The 20159-nt window shown below is 41.8% G+C and overlaps 1 protein-coding gene across 1 annotated transcript; it reads left to right on the forward strand.

Annotated features, from left to right (window-relative positions):
• Nucleotides 1-423: 423 nt before the first annotated feature.
• atp5pb (ATP synthase peripheral stalk-membrane subunit b) lies at nucleotides 424-19704 on the forward strand. The gene is made up of 7 exons (XM_084332602.1): nucleotides 424-546; nucleotides 1162-1198; nucleotides 5408-5553; nucleotides 13100-13263; nucleotides 15056-15181; nucleotides 17447-17626; nucleotides 19438-19704. The coding sequence occupies exons 1-7, from the start codon at nucleotides 519-521 to the stop codon at nucleotides 19522-19524; spliced, it is 768 nt and encodes a 255-aa protein (XP_084188728.1). The 5' UTR covers nucleotides 424-518; the 3' UTR covers nucleotides 19525-19704.
• The last annotated feature ends 455 nt before the right edge of the window (nucleotides 19705-20159 follow it).

Below are 20159 nucleotides of genomic sequence, written 5' to 3' on the forward strand. Positions count from 1 at the left end.
CATACAGATATGGCTAGGTTTAGAATCATGACGATTTGGCTTTTCCAAAAACTGACGACCACAAAATAAACAGCCAATGACCCAATGCGCGATTACCAAGCCGCATTTCTCGGAGACGCTCTCTGATTGGCACTGACTGACGCTCTCTGATTGGCCACTGACGCGTTTGCCCAATCCGTGATGAGCTGTGTCTTTGCCCATTTCCACGTCAAACAGCCTGCAAACTACCTGGCGTTCTATCACCATCTAAGACAAACTCTAACCTTAACCAACTTCGAAGAGTGCCTAAGCTTAACCAGTGTAGAAACAGGCGTCGGCCAATCAGAGAGCGTCTCCGAGAAATGCGGCTTGGTTTGGTAATCACGCATCCGATCTAGCATCAACCGAAATAAAACACTCCCATCTCGCGTTGTTTGACACGGACTTCCGGTCTCTCCGCCATCTCCACGCAGAAGGGCACGGAAGGCCGACACAAGGGTGCCCAGCGTTGCAACAACTTGCCACTTCATTTTTCAAACATGCTGTCCAGGCTTGTTATCGTTTCGGGTATGTAATTGTCTACGTTCTGAGATTATAATGAAGCAAGTGTGTTTCGGCATAACGGAATTACCAATGAGTAACATGAATTTTAAATGAATGAGTATGTGAAGGGTAAAGTGAAGGCCACACTGAATGAGTGACGTGCTAACTAACGCTAGCTAGCTAGTGGGTAACGTTACTGTCAGCCTGAAGGCTGTAGATTGTTGCACACATGATTAGAGAATAGTATCGGCAAATACTGTGTGCTATGTGTCTAACTTACTATATTGCTAGTCATCCAGCTGTGTTGGCAAACTGAGCAAACTGCCACTTCTAGCTGCGTAATGTTAGTCATGCAATGCAGGTGTCACCTCTCTGACAGCTAACTTACCGTTATAACTTATTGCACTGGACATGTTGTACAATCAGAAACTACGCCTATTTTCACCAACGTTGTAATTATATTTGATCATTTGAAGCATTCCAAATGGTCAGCAGGCTTCTTTAAAATAATGTATAGAAAGCGCCAATGGCTAATGTTAGTTAGCCGTTAGTTAGCTAAATGGTCGCCTTTGACCTGGGCTTCTGTTGACTTGTCATTGAAAGAATTGTCTTCATCCATGGCCTGTTTTCTCCTTTCAGCCCATTCCGTGAAAGGCAGCGGTTCTCTTGGAGCCTGGTATGTGCCATATGTGTTTCTTAATAAAAGCTGCAGTGCTGCTTACCCATTTTCTTTTAGCTATTTGTTGATAATGTATACCACAACACAAATGAAGCATATCTAGGTTCAAATGAATGGTTCTTATATTTAGCCCTACATGTTATGTAAAATTACATGTGTCCCTTTTTTTTTAGTATGTTTTTTTCAAACCACACCTAGTGACACATTATTGTAGATAATCCGCTTAGTCTACATGGTGTGGTGCTTCTCGTGTACCTAAAGATTCACTAACTAAGATTTTGATTATTTGAAATGAGGAATTGAGGACTGTGTAGACTCAACCACCAGACATAATCTCGTACAATAAGCATATAGAAGATTAGTGGTTAATTCTACAAGGTCATCAATTGCCACCATGTGGGATGAGGACTGTGTAGACGCAACCACTCGATTACAGGCTTATTTGACACAATTATTTCAAATAATCACATTCACATATAAATGAGTACTCATTTTTATATACTCCAGTTTAATCACCTGTATATTGCTATTGCACTTTACTGTTACATTTGCTCTCTGGTTAGATGGCAACTTGTTTTCTTTGTACTGTGCTGTATGACAATACATTTGAATCTGATAAAATCTTTAGTTTTACTGAAGACTCCTTTAAATATTGTAGTGGCCACTTAGTTGTCACTCCGCAAATGTATTGACAAGCGTCACAATGCACCCACTTAGATATTTCCTACTTCGCTAACAAAGTTGTGGATGTTGAAATAGTTGACTGTCCAAGCTGCAGCTGATGTAATTTGCAGGGTTTTATTGTCAAAAGGAAAGATGAATAATGATGAAGGTTAACAGAACAGTTGTTTGTTAGATAAGTAGTTCCAACAATGAAAGCAGGTTTTAAAGCGTAAATAAATTTTGCAGGTGCATAAATCGCACTGATTAGCAAGGTCTCTTATAATGGAGGTGGTGTGCCCCCTAGTGTTCAAACATAAATACAACACCATAAATTATACAACTTCTAATATGTCGGTTTTGGCTTCTACATTGATACCGGTGTGGGAAGTAACGTCACAGGATGTAAAATGTTTGGGACAAACTACCATATGTACAGACTTTTACCAGTTGATTGTTTTAAAAGCTGATTTTTTAGATTAAAAGATGGTTGGAATTCATTAGGGGTGGGAATCACCAGTTTCATCACGATATCGATTCTTTGGACACCGATACGCTATTTGCCGATATCACAAAGTCTGCCACGATACGATACGATTCGAGGTGCCTGCGATCGATACAAGACGATATTATGTGCCCATTTAACACAATCAGTCACATTTAGATCAACAAAAAAAAGGCTACGGAAATATTAATTGACTTATTTTTGAGCGTTAGACATTTAAACTATTTTTTTTAATACAAATAGACCTCCTGTTCACTTTAAAGTGCCACATTTTTATATATTGAGCTTTAAACTAAGTAAAATGTTTTGGAACTCACAACACGCAACCTAAAACCCCTTCCTCTCCCAAACTGTTCCTACAATTGTTTTATGTTGCATGATCATGTTTAAATATCAACATTATCTGTCCATCCTCAGTAAATAATATCAATATAATAATACTCCTGACTTCATCTGGGCCCTATTCCCCGTACCTGGTTCAACTAAGTCGATCAAGAGTCCCATTGCGCGCGCCCGCCTCAGCTGAAAAGACAGCAAGTGTCGATAGCAGAAATCCTGATTTTCTAACGGCATTGATTGATTTAAAACTTTATTAACAGATTGCAGAATGGGTACAATGCAGTACGGCTCAATATAGCCTCGCCAACAAGTTAAATGCATAATCTATAGGCTAATTTTAAATCCCTCATTACCCCAATCAATCGGATTATATTTCTTTAAACGAACCTGCTGGCAGTATAGGCTTATGGAATGAATAATCAAATGAGATCTTGCTAGTGAAAATAATTAGTTCAGCTCTTTCAGAATAATGATAAAAACAAGCCCAAATAGTATATCTAATTGATACGAATTATATCATGAGGATATCTGTATGTGCTTAGGTATTATGTACTATATAAATGCATGGTTTCCAAAGAGAGGCTTGGAGGGAGGCTTGCAGTTACACTATTAATCGGGTTTTAATCTGTTTCGGACCTAATCCATACATGCATTGAATTGATTACCATTTGGTTTATACCAGTGACACCTCATGTTCATCATCAGATAACAGTGCTTGAAAAGATAAATGCATTTTCTCGAATTCATTCATCAAAAACGTCAAAAGGCTCATTCAATTTATCAAGTCACGTCACGTCATCAAATCCATCAAACAGCGCATCTCCTCATATATTTTAATCCCAGTTACAATATCACTAACGTGTGACACTGTCACAGTGATACAATTAAATACTCCACAGATTCAGATTCCTCATAATTCATATCCACAATCCGCGCATAGACGCTTCAGCTTGAATGAAACGCATCCGGGTGCTCCGTTAAGCAAATACATAGCGAAGAATATTAAACTAATCAGAGCCAAACACCCGATAGGTTTCATTCATTAAAAATATCCCAGCGGGATTCACATTTGCAATGATCCATTTAGTCCGTTATTAAAATAACTGTTGCGACTCGCGAGCGCCGTATCCGTATAAATATGACGTGCATTATATAGGACAAAGTAAATTCATAGGCTGAATATGATTTATTATCAGCGTTACTGCAGTCTGCAGACCTATTATTTTACATTTCAAACTAAGCACAAAAACATAATTCTGAATGGCATAAGGGGGGGGGGGGGGGGTAGGGCGGGGGCAGGTGGCGCACGGAGATTACGTTCGTCACCAACACCGGGAGACACTAGGATTCGCCTGTTCGAATCCAGCTCCCGGTGTTGCTATCAGCTTGGCTGGCCTCTCACACTGATACAATTGGCTGTATCAGGGGGTGGGAAAGCTGAAGGGTGGGTCCTGGGCGTTGTGGACAGCGACCCCTACAGTTCGGTCGGGGCGCCTGCTCAGCGAGGGTTGGAACTGAGGAGAGATAGTGTGGCCTCCCACACGCTACACTCTCCCCGGTGAGAACCTGCGCGGCCAGGTTGGCCTGCCCCAGGCTGCACATGCGTCGGAGGAAAGCATGTGACAGTCTCCGGTCTCCCGGACCAACAGTAGGGGAAAGTACGCAACAACTAGAAAGGGTGGGATGGGAGAAAAATCGGGAAAAAGGAGGGGAAGAAAGATAATAATAAAAAAAAAAAAAAAAATGGCATAATGGGATCTAGACTGTGAGAAATATTTCAGGAAGGGAGCTGGGATTTCTTTGCGGGGGCGTGGCCATAGTTCATCCAGCTAACTGAACTTAACCCTGCCCTCGACCAGGTTCAAACTTTTTGATCTGTTGTCATAGTGATTTAGACAATCGAGCGTCGGGGAATGGAAAGGTCTGGCTTAAGTCAAGCTATGCTGAAAATTATCCGGCTAACTCAGTTAGCCAGGTACGGGGAACGGGGCCCAGGTCTTTTCAAACGCACACACAGAATGCCCCTCCCCCAGTCCCCACACAGAAAGGTAGAATGCCCTCCCTCCTCCTTCCCCAGTCCCCTCTCCTGTTCTCTCACGGTTAGCTGCTTAGCTTAGTTAGCTTAAGCAGCTAATGTAACGGTAATTTAGGTCTGCCCACGCGACGTGGGCATAAAGGAATGGCAACGATGCAAAGCATGTTAGATGCATTTGACCCGTTGCAGGGAAAAAACTGCACAGACTTATATCGGGTCACAAAATAGGCGCTCTGTAGCCCTGTTCTGCTGTACAGAGCTACACAGCGTTTCATACTGGGCGCATACGACTCGCTGGATTTTCACTAAGAGTATCGCAATATGAATAGATCTTTTTACGTTGCATCGATCCTATTTGATTATTGATAATATATCGATCTGGATCGATGTATCGTCCCACCCCTAGAATTCATGTTGTGTGAAATACTGCCACAGAAAATCTCATGACAATCATGCCAGATTTCTCCTATTGGTGTCCAGTATTGGTGCGTCCTTACTTGTACAGTAATATTATTAGGCCCTTTTCACAGTGGCCATTTTTACATGTCATCGCAGGTTAAGCACAGGTTAATAACACTAGTGCAGTGCCTGTTCGGAAAGCATGGCTGGTCCGCGTGGGCCGATCGCTTGGCCCCCCCATAAACTACTATGTTTCTGTTCTCCACAGCCTGGTCCAAGCACCCCGTTCTCTCCACACATCCTCCCAGAGTCTGGCCCCCCTACCTCCTCTGCCAGACAAAGGAGGCAAGGTCCGCCATGGCATCTTCCCAGATGAGCTCTTCCAGCTCCTGTACCCAAAGACTGGAGTCACAGGTTAGTAGACTCATCCAAACTGAAGCCTCTTTCTCACACAAATTCGGGACAATCTCCAGAGAATCGGGTGTGGGCGTTGCCTGGAGTTGCCCTTTTGCACGTGTAGCACACAGCACGCCATGCCATTCTCTGTGGCAGATGTGTTCACACATATGGAAATACGGCTCTTGGTTTATGTGAGTGGTGGCACCTAGGTAGAGCGAGGGCATGATGCAGGAAGGGAAAAGTAGCCTACCTCCCCCACCTGTGTACAGAAGATCATAATTTAAAATATTTATTTAACTGGCATGTAACTCGACATTGTTGCAAATGAGGGTAACAAACGATTCATTTTGTGCGTAAAGATTAAGGTGAACTGAAATACCGTTCATCTGTATTCCGTACAGAGTGAAATACGCGACTAACTGTGTCCTGTACACACTTTTCTTAATATTTTTTAAATTTGTTTACAATCAATCCAAATGTGTAGGGATATTATCGGCCGATATTGGCATTAAAATGTGATATCGGAAAATATCGGTATCTGTTTTCAAATTTTGTAATTTTTTTTTTCTACATTTCTATAACCTTTATTTACCCAGGCAAGCAAGTAAGAACAAATTCTGATTTTATTTATTGTCAAAAGTATGCATAATGTTGTGTTAATTCCACAACAAGAGATATGGGGGGGGGCCTGCATATATCGGTATCGGTTGATATCGGTTGTTATCGGTATCGGAAATTAAGAGTTGGATTATATCGGTATCGGTAAAAAAGCCAATATCGAGCATCCCTACTCGTGAACTGTTTAAATGTTTTTGGATGATGAGCAAACAGCGTTTCATATCTCATCCTCAGTCAGACAGCGTAGCAATGCATATCGATGCATGAAGCATATCATCTTGACTTGATATTTAAAGGGGACATGTCTTGCTATTCTTTCACTATTTGGGCAACTTTACACAATTCCTGTGAGTCTATGGAACACATCTGTAAAGAGAAAATGCATTTTTTTTTTTTTTTTTTTTTTTTTTGTATTTTTTAAACAAACATATAAACAAACATGACAACACACGATAAGATATACAAGCATTAATTGTCAGGGCACATCCAATGAGATCACATTTTAGTTAGTTGTCTTATATAAGATATACCCCTAATACCTGTTATCTAAAAAACCTACACACATATGCTCAGCTCGAACCCCCCCCCTCCCGGACCCCACCTTGAGAAGTACCTCCACTATCCCTCGCACCTAACCAGACACTACCATTATAAGCTAGCTTTTATTCTCTCCACCACTTCTAACCACATTGACATTTTGGATTCATTGAGACCCAGAATTCTTGCTGTAGATATTTCATGGTAAATTACATCGAGATATGTAAGAAACCAAACTTTACGGCACATTTATTCCGGTTGAAACCAGCGTGATGCGATCAGCTTTTTGGCTACTGTGATACCCGATAAAACCAATCTCTTTAGCTGTGGATTCACTGCAAACTCAAAAACATCATTCAATAGTAATACCGAGGGGTGTACAGGTATATTCCAAGATACGAGTTTTGATATTTGTTGGGTCACATCTTTCCAGAATGCCTTAACTGGTGAGCAGTCCCAATACATGTGCATAAATGTCCCTTCGTCCCCATTTGTACATTGGGTGCATTTGGAATCTTGTTTAAGCCCCATTCGGCACAGTCTTATAGGAGTCAAGTATGTCCTGTGAATATAGTTAAGATTGATTTGTTGATGATCCGGGTTCCTTGATGTAAGTCGGACATTTGCCCAGGCTCCTTGCCAATCAAAGTCACTTTCCAGGTCTGGTATATCCCTCCTCCAGACATCGTCTAGTTGGAGGGTTTCATACGAGGACGTTAGTAATTGATGATAAAATTCTGAAACAAAACCTCTCGATGTCTCTCTTGCGTAGAAGAATTTGTGCTATCTGTGGTGTTCAATTGGTCTGTCTAATGGAACACCGTGAGACTTCAAACATAGCTCTAACTGTTTGTGAAAAAGCCATGTGGACTTGGTGAGATTACATTTTTTGCGTATTTCTTTATCACTACAAAAACCCTGTTTGTTAAAATCATCCCCTAATGAGTGTATGCCTTGCTCTTCCCATATAGGGAATCTTATAGGTCGTTTTCCAATTAAGAGTGCATTGTTATTGAATAAGGGAGTATGATTGTGCCATTTTTGTGGGTTAGGATTTTTTTTTTGTGATTCACGCCATATCCGGATCGCATGAGTAATTATGGGGCCACATTTTCGTTCACAGTGCTTGATTGGTAGTTTAGTGTATGCTATGTCCTTCAGTCTATGTGGGGCTACTATGTTTTCTTCTATTTTTCTCCAGGATGCTAATGCTTGGGAGTCAAACCATGTTGTCAATGGACTTAATGTGTACGCCTTAAAATATAGGAAAAATCTGGAAATGCCATGATGCCACCATCTGCTTTATTTCTCTGTGCGGTGGATCTTTTTATACGTGGTGGTTTGTTATTCCAAATAAATTTGTATGTGGAGGAGTGTAATCTTTTCCAGTAACCCTCTGGAGGGTAAAAAAATTGTTTGAATTCATTGAAAATGCATTGTTTTGTATTTCTAATCAAGTACTCTAAAGCAGCATTTTTCCACTTCAAGATTTCAAGCTGTTTTGGGCTGGGCTCCGCCCATAAGCGCTTTGAGTGACAGTCACCCACAGTCAGACAGAGGCAGACGGAGAGATATTGAGGGATACGAATTAATTTCGCCACGGGGCATAATCCCACGGGACAATGCATTGGTAACTTGTTTCAAATTACAATATATACCCCTGTGAATATTATTGCACCGATCGGAATACGGGCGTGGGAGTCAAAGATATTTTGACAGTGATATGCGAGTGGTGAAGCTCCAGCCCTGCGCGCGGTCGGGAGGTTGTGTGTAAATGCGTGTTTTCCATCTGCGCCGTGTCCCCCTCTCTATATCTCTCTCCCTCTCGCTCGTTCTCTGCTGTCTCTGTCGTCACCCGCTTGAGGAAGTGTCAGTATTTCCACTCGCTCTGTTGTTGAGCGAATGTTTGCGCTACAACCATAGAGGTGGCGTTACTGCAGATCAGCTCCATAGGATAGCGAGTCAAATCAGAATAGCTTAGTTCACTTGGGGGGGATATTGTCTCAACTGAATTGGAGCAATCCGCCAAAATGAGAACAACTATACTCCAGGGTAATTACCATTTTTTCCCCCCCCGGGGAAATCTGTTGAAGTCCGACATATTTAAATATCTCCGGTCATAATGTCCTGTGAAAATAATTCCCTCTAAGCACAATTTGAATTGTATTAAAATAGTTACATTTGTTTCATTGTTGCTTCACCAAGCAGGTCTAATAATGACAACGATGTGTGTTCCTATATCATATCACGCGCACAGCAAGTTTGCAGCGCGACCTGTGGTTTGCTGATGAGAATGGCGGGGCGGGAGCTTGATGCTGGATTAGCGGAGCCACAGAGCTCACAGTTGTGCCCGCACAGTGCAATACTCCAATTCAGCCATTGGTTGGGTGGCGCTGCTGAGCGGTCCCCAGACCGGACCGCGTGTTACTTTTTAACAGCGGAGCAGTGCAAGAATGTGACAATTTGACCATGTGACCGCGGCAACGCGGGAGAGCGGCAGTGCGGAAATAGGCTGTCTATTGCCATTCTCTAAGCTCCTTAACAGCGCCTAAACTTAACCGTTCTAACCTTAACCAACTCCGAAACAATGCCTAACCTTAACCTTAACCATGCCTAACCTTAACCTTAACCTTAACCATAGAAAGAATATTGCCATTCTCTAAGACAAACTCTAACCTTAACCAGCTCCTTAACAGCGCCTAAACTTAACCGTTCTAACCTTAACCAACTCCGAAACAATGCCTAACCTTAACCATGCCTAACCTTAACCGGCGAAAGAATACACGTTAAAAAAAAAATCACGTTAAAAAAAAAAAATGTGATGGGATTCGAACTTGTCAACAACGGACCGCAGGACCGCTGCGTTGCCAGGTGAGCTGAGCGCCGAATGAAAATCATGGCGGATTAGGGCGGTTACATAATGCCGCAAGCTCTGCCGCTCCGCTCTGCGGTTGCCGCGCCTGCCGCGGGGCGTGTCGCAGCCAATCAGGGAAAACGCGGAAGCAACGGCAGCACTGCTCCGCTGTTATTAAGCAATAAGCGACCGGACCTGAGAGCGCCACTGGCTCTGCGGCTCTGCAGTTGCATACTATTGGGATTAGTTTATCGCTTCGTTGGGAGGCGGAGATAGATTTCAGTGAACCCCACGATAATGTTGCCGTCTCTCTCTGCCAAATTTCTCAGTTCTTCGCTTGATATAATGAATACAAATGTCCAATATAACGGAATTCGTTAGCTCATAATGTGATTATAACAGACTGCTGTTTTTTTTTTTGATCCACTTTTTCTCCCATCCCAATTTCGTATCATCCAATTCAACCCTCCCCTGTCACGAACGCTGTTTCTTGCCTCCCACAAGCCGGCTGCAATGTGGACTAAGTCATACATAGCACAAGTCCCCTCCGGTACTTGAGGTAACAGCAGTCTCATCTTTTCACCTGCGCAGCTCGATCTCTCAGTGGCGAGGAGTAACGCGTGGGAGGCTCACGCTGCCCCCGACACTTCCTGATTCTACTGCGCAGGCGCACCAACCGACCTGTAGGAGTCGCTGTCCACAACGCCCGATCCCCACCCATCAGTTTCCCACCCCCTAATACGGCCAATGTGTATTAGTACGGACGACTAGCTAAACTGAAAGCAATGTGGAGCGCTGGGATCGAACAGGCGATCCCAGCGTCTCCGCATTCGTGGCGAGCGCCTTGCCCACTACGCCACGTAGCCGCCCTATAACAGACTGCTGTTAATGTCGGGCCGACTGCCCACAGACACCTATTTGATTTCAAGTCCGCAGCAGCACGCAGTCTCGAGGGACTTATTTTATTTGGAATATAATGACTATACGCAAAAGTAGCCTAGTTTTCTTTTTTATCCACTTTTTCTCCCATTTTTTCTATATTTTCTCCCATCCCAATTTCGTATCATCCAATTCAACCCTCCCCTGTCACGGACGCTGTTTCTTGCCTCCCACAAGCCGGCTGCAATGTGGACTAAGTCATACATAGCACAAGTCCCCTCCGGTACTTGAGGTAACGGCAGTCGCATCTTTTCACCTGCGCAGCTCGATCTCTCAGTGGCGAGGAGTAACGCGTGGGAGGAGCCCAGCGTCTCCAGCATTTCGTGGCGAGCGCCTTGCCCACTATGCCACGTAGCTGCCCAAAAGTAGCCTAGTTTTAAGTTAAAATATTATAAATCTACATGCCTTGAGGATGTCATTCTTTATATAGCCTGCCTATCAATTGTTTTTAAAGGGGAACTATCTTATAAATGGCCTTTTTCAGTGTTTAGCATTGTTTCCTAGCTATGTGGACTTATATTAATATGATCTATGTCTCTAATTATCATATTTTGGCGCATTCTTCCAATTCTCCTCTCACAATATTCACCCTCACTGAACTGAGTCATCTGAAAATGTGATGATTTGTGATGTCAGAAAGACACCGCTGCATGATAATGTTCAGGCGGGGCAGTAACTTACCATTGTGGTTGGAGCCCAGGCTCAAAACGGCTTAGGATCTTGAGGTAGAAAAATGCTTTTTTTGAGGACTTGATTAGAAATACAAAACAATGAATTAAAAAAAATAAAAAATTACAGAGGTGTTCCATAAACTCACAGGAATTGTGTAAAAGTGCCCAAATAGTGAAAGAAATAGTAAAATAGTTCCCCTTTAAGCTCAATAAACTGACCGGAATTTCTCACATTTGTCCGGGAGATTGAAATCATGCAGGACACGGAGACCGGCACCAATATTTTCTAACGGAAACCCTGCTATACTCTGAGAAGACTATGCTTCAGTCTTGTGCTCTGTGTGCGCCTGTCAGTTTTGGAACATTGGGTGCACCTTGCAAACTTGCTCAATTCTTGAGTCGAATACCTTGTGCGTTTTGTACTTGGTCAGGGATGAAATTGTAGAATGAAGAACACGAATATAAATTTAATGCACAACCCATACCATCTCCTACAATCTCCTTATGGTGCATCTTGTTCTATATAACGTTAAATGGCTGCATTTATATAGCGCTTTTATCCATTCTCACACCGATGGCAGAGGCAACCATGCAAGGAGCCAACCTGCTCATCGGGAGCAATTAGGAGTTTAGTGTCTTGCTCAAGGACACCTCGACATGCTGCTCGGGAGAAGCGGGAACCTCCGGATTACCAGACGAGTGCTCTATCTCACAGCTCTGGTGCTACACATTATTCACCATTGTCTATGTACTGTACTTTTTTTGCTGGTCCTCTTATGTTGTGGTACATCACATCCCATGTCTCACTATAAGGGCATATTAAGTACATTGTACCCACCCAGGGAACAACATTAACTTTTTGACTTACCAGCCATTTGGCTGGTAGATTTAAAAAACTACCAGCCAGGCAGATTTTTTTTTACCAGCCAAAAATTATAAATAGCTTTTTAGTATATCGCCATGTGTTATTATTACTATATAATACACTCTTATGCTATTTTCAATTAATATCATAAACAACATAAGGAATATTAGCATAATTTTGAGTGGACTGAAGGAATGAGTCGGCGTTAATAGTTTTAAATGCAAATAATTTATTGAAACATAGAAGTGGGGTCGGGACACGCACACTGTTTCAACTCACCACCCCCGCATCATATTGTAGTCCGTCTTCAAACTTCCACTCTTGAAACTTTTTTATATTTGAATATCAACATTATCTGTCCATCCTCAGTTTACTATAATATACTCCTGTCCTGACTAGTGACTTCATCGTCTTTCCAAACGCACGCACGCACACACACAGAGAAAGGGAGATGCCCCCCCCATTTCCCTTTCCCCAGTCCACACTGTCTGCTGTTCTCTATGGCTCTGCCGCATCAGGATTAGCTTACGCTAACGTAACGTTAATTTCGGGCGATGTGGGCATAAAGCAATGGCGACTATGCAAAGCATGTTAGATGCATTTGACCCGTTGTGAGAAAAAAAACCACCATAGACTTATTTCGGGTCGCAAAATAGGCGCACTGCTGTGTAGCCCTGCTCCTCTGCTTGACCACCCTGCGCCACTGACTGGGCGGATATGACTTGTCGAGTTGCCACAGGGTTTTTCAAAATAAGAGTATCGATATGAGCCGAACGTTGCTAGCTGCCGGAGCCATAGATATTATGACTGGAGCTGCGCTTGGGGCGGAAATGAGACCCGCCACGGTTTTTCAAAATAAGAGTATCGATATGAACTATTTTGTTACACGCCAGGTGGCAGGCAGACCTCTCATTGTTACTCGCCAAACCTTAAATCTGCCCGCCATTGGCGGGTACTTATTTTGTTCCCTGTACCCACCTATGTGTATTTGCCTGTTGTACTGATCCTGTGAGCATCTCTCTTGTAGCTGTTTCAGAGATGTTTGAATCTTATTTTAATAAATTTTTATGTTCCTAGGTCCCTACATGCTTGGCTTTGGCCTCCTCACTTACCTGCTCTCCAAGGAGATCTACATCGTCAACCACGAGACCTTAATTGCAGGTTGCATGGGTGCGGTCATCATCTACGGTGTCAAGAAGTTTGGCCCTGATGTCGCCGCTTTCGCCGACAAACTGAATGAGGTGCTATTGACTTCTTTGTGTATTAATTTATCCATTGGATTTACATTAAATTTAGCTTATTTCTATTGATTGGCTGGATGGAGGGCTTTGACTTTTACTGATTCTTTGAGTCTCGGCCGTCTCAAACTAACCACTGCCGACCTTGATCACCTTGAGGATATTAAGAAGTATTAACTTGGAAACTGTTTTTAGTTTTGGCTACTACAGTTTGGCCTTGGATATAAACTGCTGTTTCCACTACAGATAGTGTTCTTTGGGTCTTGGGATAGTGTTTTTTTGGGTGGGTATTTCAAGAAGTAGGCTACTCCATCATCAAATTACTTACGAACCACTGAGGTGGCATTCATAATGAGCAATCATTGGTTTTATAAGTCTACAAGACATCCATAAGGACCACAAGTTAAATTTGGCAAATTATTAGAAATTATGAGAATTATGCCACAAAATGATATCCCTTCTCATCGCAACCTCTGTAATTCCCCATCTTTATGAAATGACACAAAGTAGAATTGTCCAGCTCTATTTACAGCGGACAGTGGATAGGTGTTTCTTTTGTATTTTGCTCTCAGCAACAGTATTAAGGGGAGACACTGCAGGTGAATAGGGTAAAGAAATTAACTAATAGATATCACAATGAAACTTCCCCAGTTGATTACTTATATTAAGACAAGACTTTTTTGTATTACAAGTTTTCTGAAATTGTATGTTTAAATATGCAAATGAGGCATGATCTACTTAAATATGCACTAATTTGCATATAATTCCAGGACAGAAATCTGAACATTGGATAAAGCCATTTTCAAAATTATAGTTTCATTTTGTTGACATATTAGAGCCAAAGGTTATTACAGAGGGGATTTTGGATATATCTTTTTATCACTCGATAAATCAGAAAATACTATGGTAAAATTCCATATTTCGCCATGTTTTTAGGAATAAAATGTGATATAAATCAGGGTATGAATGCGATATCAACAAACCCTTCTGTAAATACCTTCAGAACATAGATATGAATAGAACTGGAAGGTTTGGTGTATGTGAGTGCTACTGAAGTGGAGATTTCTGGCTCAGAGTATGAGGAAAAACTCTTAAAACTCATTTTTGGGAAAACGCCTTCAAAGTTCTGTATTGTAAAATGCCATACTTTTTTTTTCAAACGGATATTTACAAACACAATACCTAATCAAACAATTAGTAATAGACAACCTAAACACATGCCTGATAACTGAATAATAATAATGATGTTATTGAACTGAACAGAACTACACACACGCTACAAACAGTGTAGTACCCCCTAATAGGCAAAAAATATTTGAATAGATATCACTATCACTATGAAACTTTCCCAATTTGTTATGTACATATAAACTAAGAAAAAAATATATTGCAAGTTTTCTGAAATTTATGTTTATATATGCAAATGAGGCACTTCCCCATTAAATATGTGCACATTTATGGATGCAATAAGGCAAAATGATGTAAAATAAACAACTAAATGTGTGTTATTGACGTTTTATTGTCACTAGTTTCATAGAAGACATGTTTAGGAAGCAAAATATAACAATCTCAATCAACAAAAAAAGTATATTTGACTATTCACCTGCAGTGTCTCGCCTTAAGGCAAACGTTTGTTGGAACCTTTTTTGGGGTGAAATATTACTGTATATTATGACTGTATTGTAGTTGGCAATGGTATTTCTTCCACACCGTTAAAAAAACCATACTCAAGCGAACCCTGTGTTTGACTAACTGTTCCACTCTATAGCCCTTATCTGATCCTGTGTCTTTGCAGGACAAAGTGGCCAAGGCCGAGGAGGTGAAGGGCCTGGCCATCACCCACCTGGTTCAGGCCATTGAGCGTGAGACCAAGGAGCAGTGGAGAGTAGAGGGAAGAGAGATGCTCTTCGACGCCAAGAGGGTAAACAAACTCGTCACTGTTTAAAAAGCGACATTTCTGGCACCTGCTGGCCACAAGCGTTACTGGCTGCGTTTTCAATTTCCCATGTATTGTATTGGGTGGTCAAGGTGGCTGCATATTTGTTTTCCATTGTTGCAAAGAATACCTCTGCGTTCTGTACGGTAAGAAACTATCGCGTCTTGTTCAAGGCTTATACTTCTGGTATCGTGAGAAGGCTGACTAAGCATGTCTCACCAGACCATGTGAAGCTAGCAGCGAAGGCGTGTGCGCCGATGGTCTCATTTGCTTTGTACACACTCCAGAACTTGATTCCTTAATAGAAAGAAATGCACATTTAGCTTTAACCCATTCAGTGCCAACCACAAGATTAGTCTGGTTTAACTCGCCATGCATTGAGTGCCAAGACCTGAGAGAACTTGGGTTTTAATCGTTATTTCTTTTATTAGCAATATCCATACATTTTTCATCCATCCAGCCTGACGTTATCATTGGGAATCGGTCTGAGCTCGAAAAGCGCAAATACCGCCGCCTATCGTCTCCCGGATGGTATTGCATATCATTGGATTGGGTGGGACTGTGCATCTGAAATAAATTCCGCTCCCGGGGTTACCCTTCTCGGGCATGCAGTATCGTTATAAAACAGATGGACTGAGGAGGATACTCTGAGCAGCGTGGATTATGTGTTTTGGTGCTATAACGTTGGATCAATAAAACGCTATCAATATTTGGAATGGCGATCAGGAATTGGATTAATCTTTTTGCAGAACTGCTGGGCTTCCTTTGATGCCGTTTCCATTGGTACACTGATATTGACAGCTCTCTCCAGTGTCAAATCACTGTCAGTAGTTTCTTCTGTGCACCTTCATTTCTTAATCCACACACAAGCCTGTCTCTCAATGTGTCTTTTAGTGAATCTCTAAATTCACAATGTTCAGCAAATTTTCTTAAAGCTGCAACAAACATTGTAACAGACTCTCCTTCCTCCTGGCTGCATCTGTGGAACCTAAACCTCTATGCAATAATAACCAAAGGTTTTGGTGAAAAATGGTGGGTCAGTATATCTACTATTTCCTGGTACGTTTTTGTACCTGGCTTTGCTGGCTGTAGCAGGTTTCTCAACAAATTAAATGTCCCGGGCCCCATTACAGTCAGAAATGTGGGAACTACTTTGATTGATTGACAACTTTATTAACTGATTGCAGAATGGGTACAGTACAGCTCAATACAATTGTTAAGGGGATGCAGACTAGAGAGACTTTCGTCTTGTTTACATCATGGTCCCCCATTTTTGTCCTCTTCAATTCCATTAGCTATAATGAAGTAATCAAAACGCTCAGTGTAACGGTTCCATTGCTCCACATTGTCATCAAACGGTCCAATATTTTCAATAACCCAAGCCATTTCTGTTGTAAACACTCACGACAGTCAGTCGATCCTTCCTTTAGTGTGTCAAGTGGATTTCCTCTTGTAGATGTTTCCCAAGTGCCGGGCAACGTGAGCTAACTCGCTAAGCTAACATTAATATGGTAAACGAATGTCCCGACGGACTTCTTCTTTCTTGCATTGCGCAGATTCAGACGTCCTCGTCGCCAAATTGTGTTATATCCTGAGGACTTCTTAACCTCACCTGTATAACAATGATTACCGGACCACTACTTTGGTTTGACACTTTATTATTCCGACTACAGCTCGGGTTCATACTTGTGCAATCACTTCCGGGTACCACAATGTCACGCTGGGAACTACGGCAAGTATTTAAGGACAATACATCACACTATTGTATTGGCTCCCAGACCCAATTTTGAGAATAGATTAACGGCAGCAATTGTTTTATCGCGCGATACGGCCCGGCCTTAGTTTATTTGAAAACTATTCATAAATCAGCCGAAAAATTACAACGTGTATTCCAGTAAAGGGCGATTATCGTGGAATTTCTCTGGAATTACTAGACATCTCAAACTATACTCGTTTTCAAAACGGAAATGTACCATGAAAAAACAATCCGTTTCGTACATGTTGACTGCAAGCAAGTCATTGATAAGCGAGGGGTGTTTTAAGATATAAGATATAGTTTAAGCGTTTGCAAATTTCCCCAGTCCTCCCATTGACTTCCTTATTGGCATGCTAGCCCTAATATGGTCAAAGGGGCGTGGCTCTGAAGGAGTTAAATGGTCAAATTGCAGATTGTCACAGAAGTGCCTGTTAAAGCAGGTCTGTACATAATGATGTGTGGTTGCATAAACGTCTCATTTCGCCGCCTCCCAGAACAACGTGGCCATGCTGTTGGAGACCAACCACAGAGAGAGGCTGCACACGGTGACCAACGAGGTGAAGAAGCGCATGGACTACCAGATCGCCCTGCAGCATCTGCACCGTCAGATGGAGCAGGACCACATGGTCAACTGGGTGGAGAACAGCGTCGTCTCCAGCATCACCCCCCAGCAGGTCGGCCGTGGCCTTATTCAGATTTGTTTTTATTGTCACGTATTTCAGTACCTTACAGCAAAGGGAGTGAAATTAAATTAGTTGTGGTTCCTCCCTCGACCATAGCAGCTTCCAATAATATAAATACAATAAAATTAACAAAGAATAAAATAAAGATGACTATATACAGTTATAAAAAAAGTGTGCAGTGCAGATAACAGGATGTAGATCAGCGTTTTTCCGTTAGCCGGTAATTACCGGTATTTGACCGGCAAAATCTGTTGAAGTCCGACATATTTAATCTCTCCGGTCTTAATGTCCGGTGAAAATAATTCCCTGAGTCTAAGCACAATTTGATTATTTGAATTGTATTAAAATAGGCTAACATTAAATAGCCTATGCGATGAACGAAACGATCATTACATTTGTTTCCTCGTTGCTTCTAATAATGACGACAACGTTGTCAGCGAGAGCTTAGTGCTGGGTGTGCAAACTTTTGTGAAGCTGCTGCTGCTGCTGCAGCAGCAGCACAATGCAGTATTCCAGCAGTACTCCAATTCAGCCATTTTCAATTCAATGTTGGGTGGGGGGGCGCTGCTGTGCGGTCCCCAGAAAAGAGCCAATAACAGCTGAATCAGCTGCTCTGCAGCGCCATACTCTTTGCAAATAAGTCGTTGCGAGGTGGAGAGAGTCGTCACGCAAACCCACGATAATGTTGCCGTCTCTCTCTGCCAAATTTCTCAGTTCTTCGCTTGATATAATTAATACAAATGTCGAATATAACGGAATTCGTTAGCTCATAAAAATGTGATTATAACGGACTGTTATTAATGTCGGGCGACTGCCCACAGACACCTATTTGATTTAAAGTCGGCAGCAGCACGAGTCTCGGGACTTATTTTATTTGGAATATAATGATTTTATACGCAAAAGTAGCCTAGTTTTAAGTAAAAATATTATAAATCTACATGCCTTGATGATGTCATTCTTTTGTTTTGTTGTCCTTTTGCCTATCAATTGTTTTTAAGCTCAATAAACTCTGACCGGAATTTCTGTCATTTGACCGGTAGATTGAAATCTACCGGACACTGAGGCCGGCAACAATTTTTTCTAACGGAAACCCTGATGTAGATATTATACTATATAACATGTTAATAACTGGCTGTGTACAGTTCCAAAAAGAGTGTGTTATGAGATCACCATAAGCAGAGCAGGGAATACACACCTAAATTCTCTAGCCCACATGCACTGTTACCTGCCAAACAGATTTTTTTTAGAATGGCAAAGAAATTCTTAAGGTGGTTGATGGGAGTACTAGACCAACTTACCAGCCGCAGACAGAATTGACCAGCTTTGTGTAAATGATCCTCCCTGGTCACAAGCCAGCAGCTGAGCTGATGCTTCTCTTACCTGTGTGGACAACGGCAATGTAACTCTGTGAATGATTTGCTGTCCATTGAAAAACTATTCTATTGACATTGTTTGTCAATTTATACATTTTAAATGTTGCGTTATTATATCAATTCAAATGTGCATTCGCATTATGGTGTATTCATTGTCAAACATTCAATTGTCCACTAGAGGGAGTTATTGGATTGTAACGTAGAAGTTCCCTTTGAATTAGTGCCGCTATTTACCTTGCATTCGACTTATTTGTCAGCTTGAGCTATATTGTGTAGCTTTAATTGACATTGCCATAGCATGATTATTTTGTGGTTGTTGTAGATTACTTTGTCATACAGTATCTGTATCATAATTGCAGTCCTCCTCACCTTGGCTTCCATGGTGACATGCCCCTGACCTCATGGTCTCTTCCTGTGTTTGTCTTCCAGGAGAAGGAGAGCATCGCCAAGTGCATCACAGACCTGAAGGTTCTGGCCAGGGCCAAGGCTACGGCTACGGCTACGGCTACAGCCTAGACTGTCCAGTCTTCAGAGAAGACGACCCTAGACCCCAACTCGCTGTCCTCTTGACGAGACATCCATTTTTATTTACAAAATAAACTATTTCCTCTTACAGACTGTCTCTGTGAATATTGTGAGTGTGTGTGTATATACACGTGAGCTGATGGTAAAATAAATGGTTTGACTATGCTTTAACCCTTCAGTGTTGTGTTGTTTTTAACCATAAGGTGCTGATGGGTAGTTCTCATTTACTTCATTTGGCCTCTATGGATTAGTATAGTGAGGTGTTGTGTATGCAGAGTTCACAACAACCTACTTGTAATTATGTATGAGATGAACCAAAGCGTAATAATTATATAAGAGCACTTTGATGTGCTTATGATCCTAAGACCTTTGATCTCCTGGGAGGCGGTATTGCCAGGCATTCTTTAACCTTCGGACTCATAATTACTTAACCCAGAGATTTGTTGCCTTCAGTCATAATTAAATTACATATTAAAGGGGAACTATTTTACTATTTCTTTCACTATTTGGGCACTTTTACACAATCCCTGTGAGTTTATAGAACACCTCTGTAATTATATATTTTTTTTAATTCATTGTTTTGTATTTCTAATCAAGTACTCAAACAGCATTATTCTACCTCAAGA

Source organism: Notolepis coatsorum (genome assembly GCF_963971535.1).
Source record: "Notolepis coatsorum genome assembly, chromosome: 17".
Lineage (NCBI taxonomy): Eukaryota > Metazoa > Chordata > Actinopteri > Aulopiformes > Paralepididae > Notolepis > Notolepis coatsorum.

What these genes read in the sequence shown, in the direction of transcription:
- atp5pb (XM_084332602.1), top strand. Translation starts at nt 519, where the DNA reads ATGCTGTCCAGGCTTGTTATCGTTTCGG. An exon ending in AGCGGTTCTCTTGGAGCCTG is followed by an intron (nt 1,199 to 5,407) that starts GTATGTGCCATA and finishes TGTTCTCCACAG; the next exon opens with CCTGGTCCAAGCACCCCGTT. An exon ending in CCCAAAGACTGGAGTCACAG is followed by an intron (nt 5,554 to 13,099) that starts GTTAGTAGACTC and finishes TTATGTTCCTAG; the next exon opens with GTCCCTACATGCTTGGCTTT.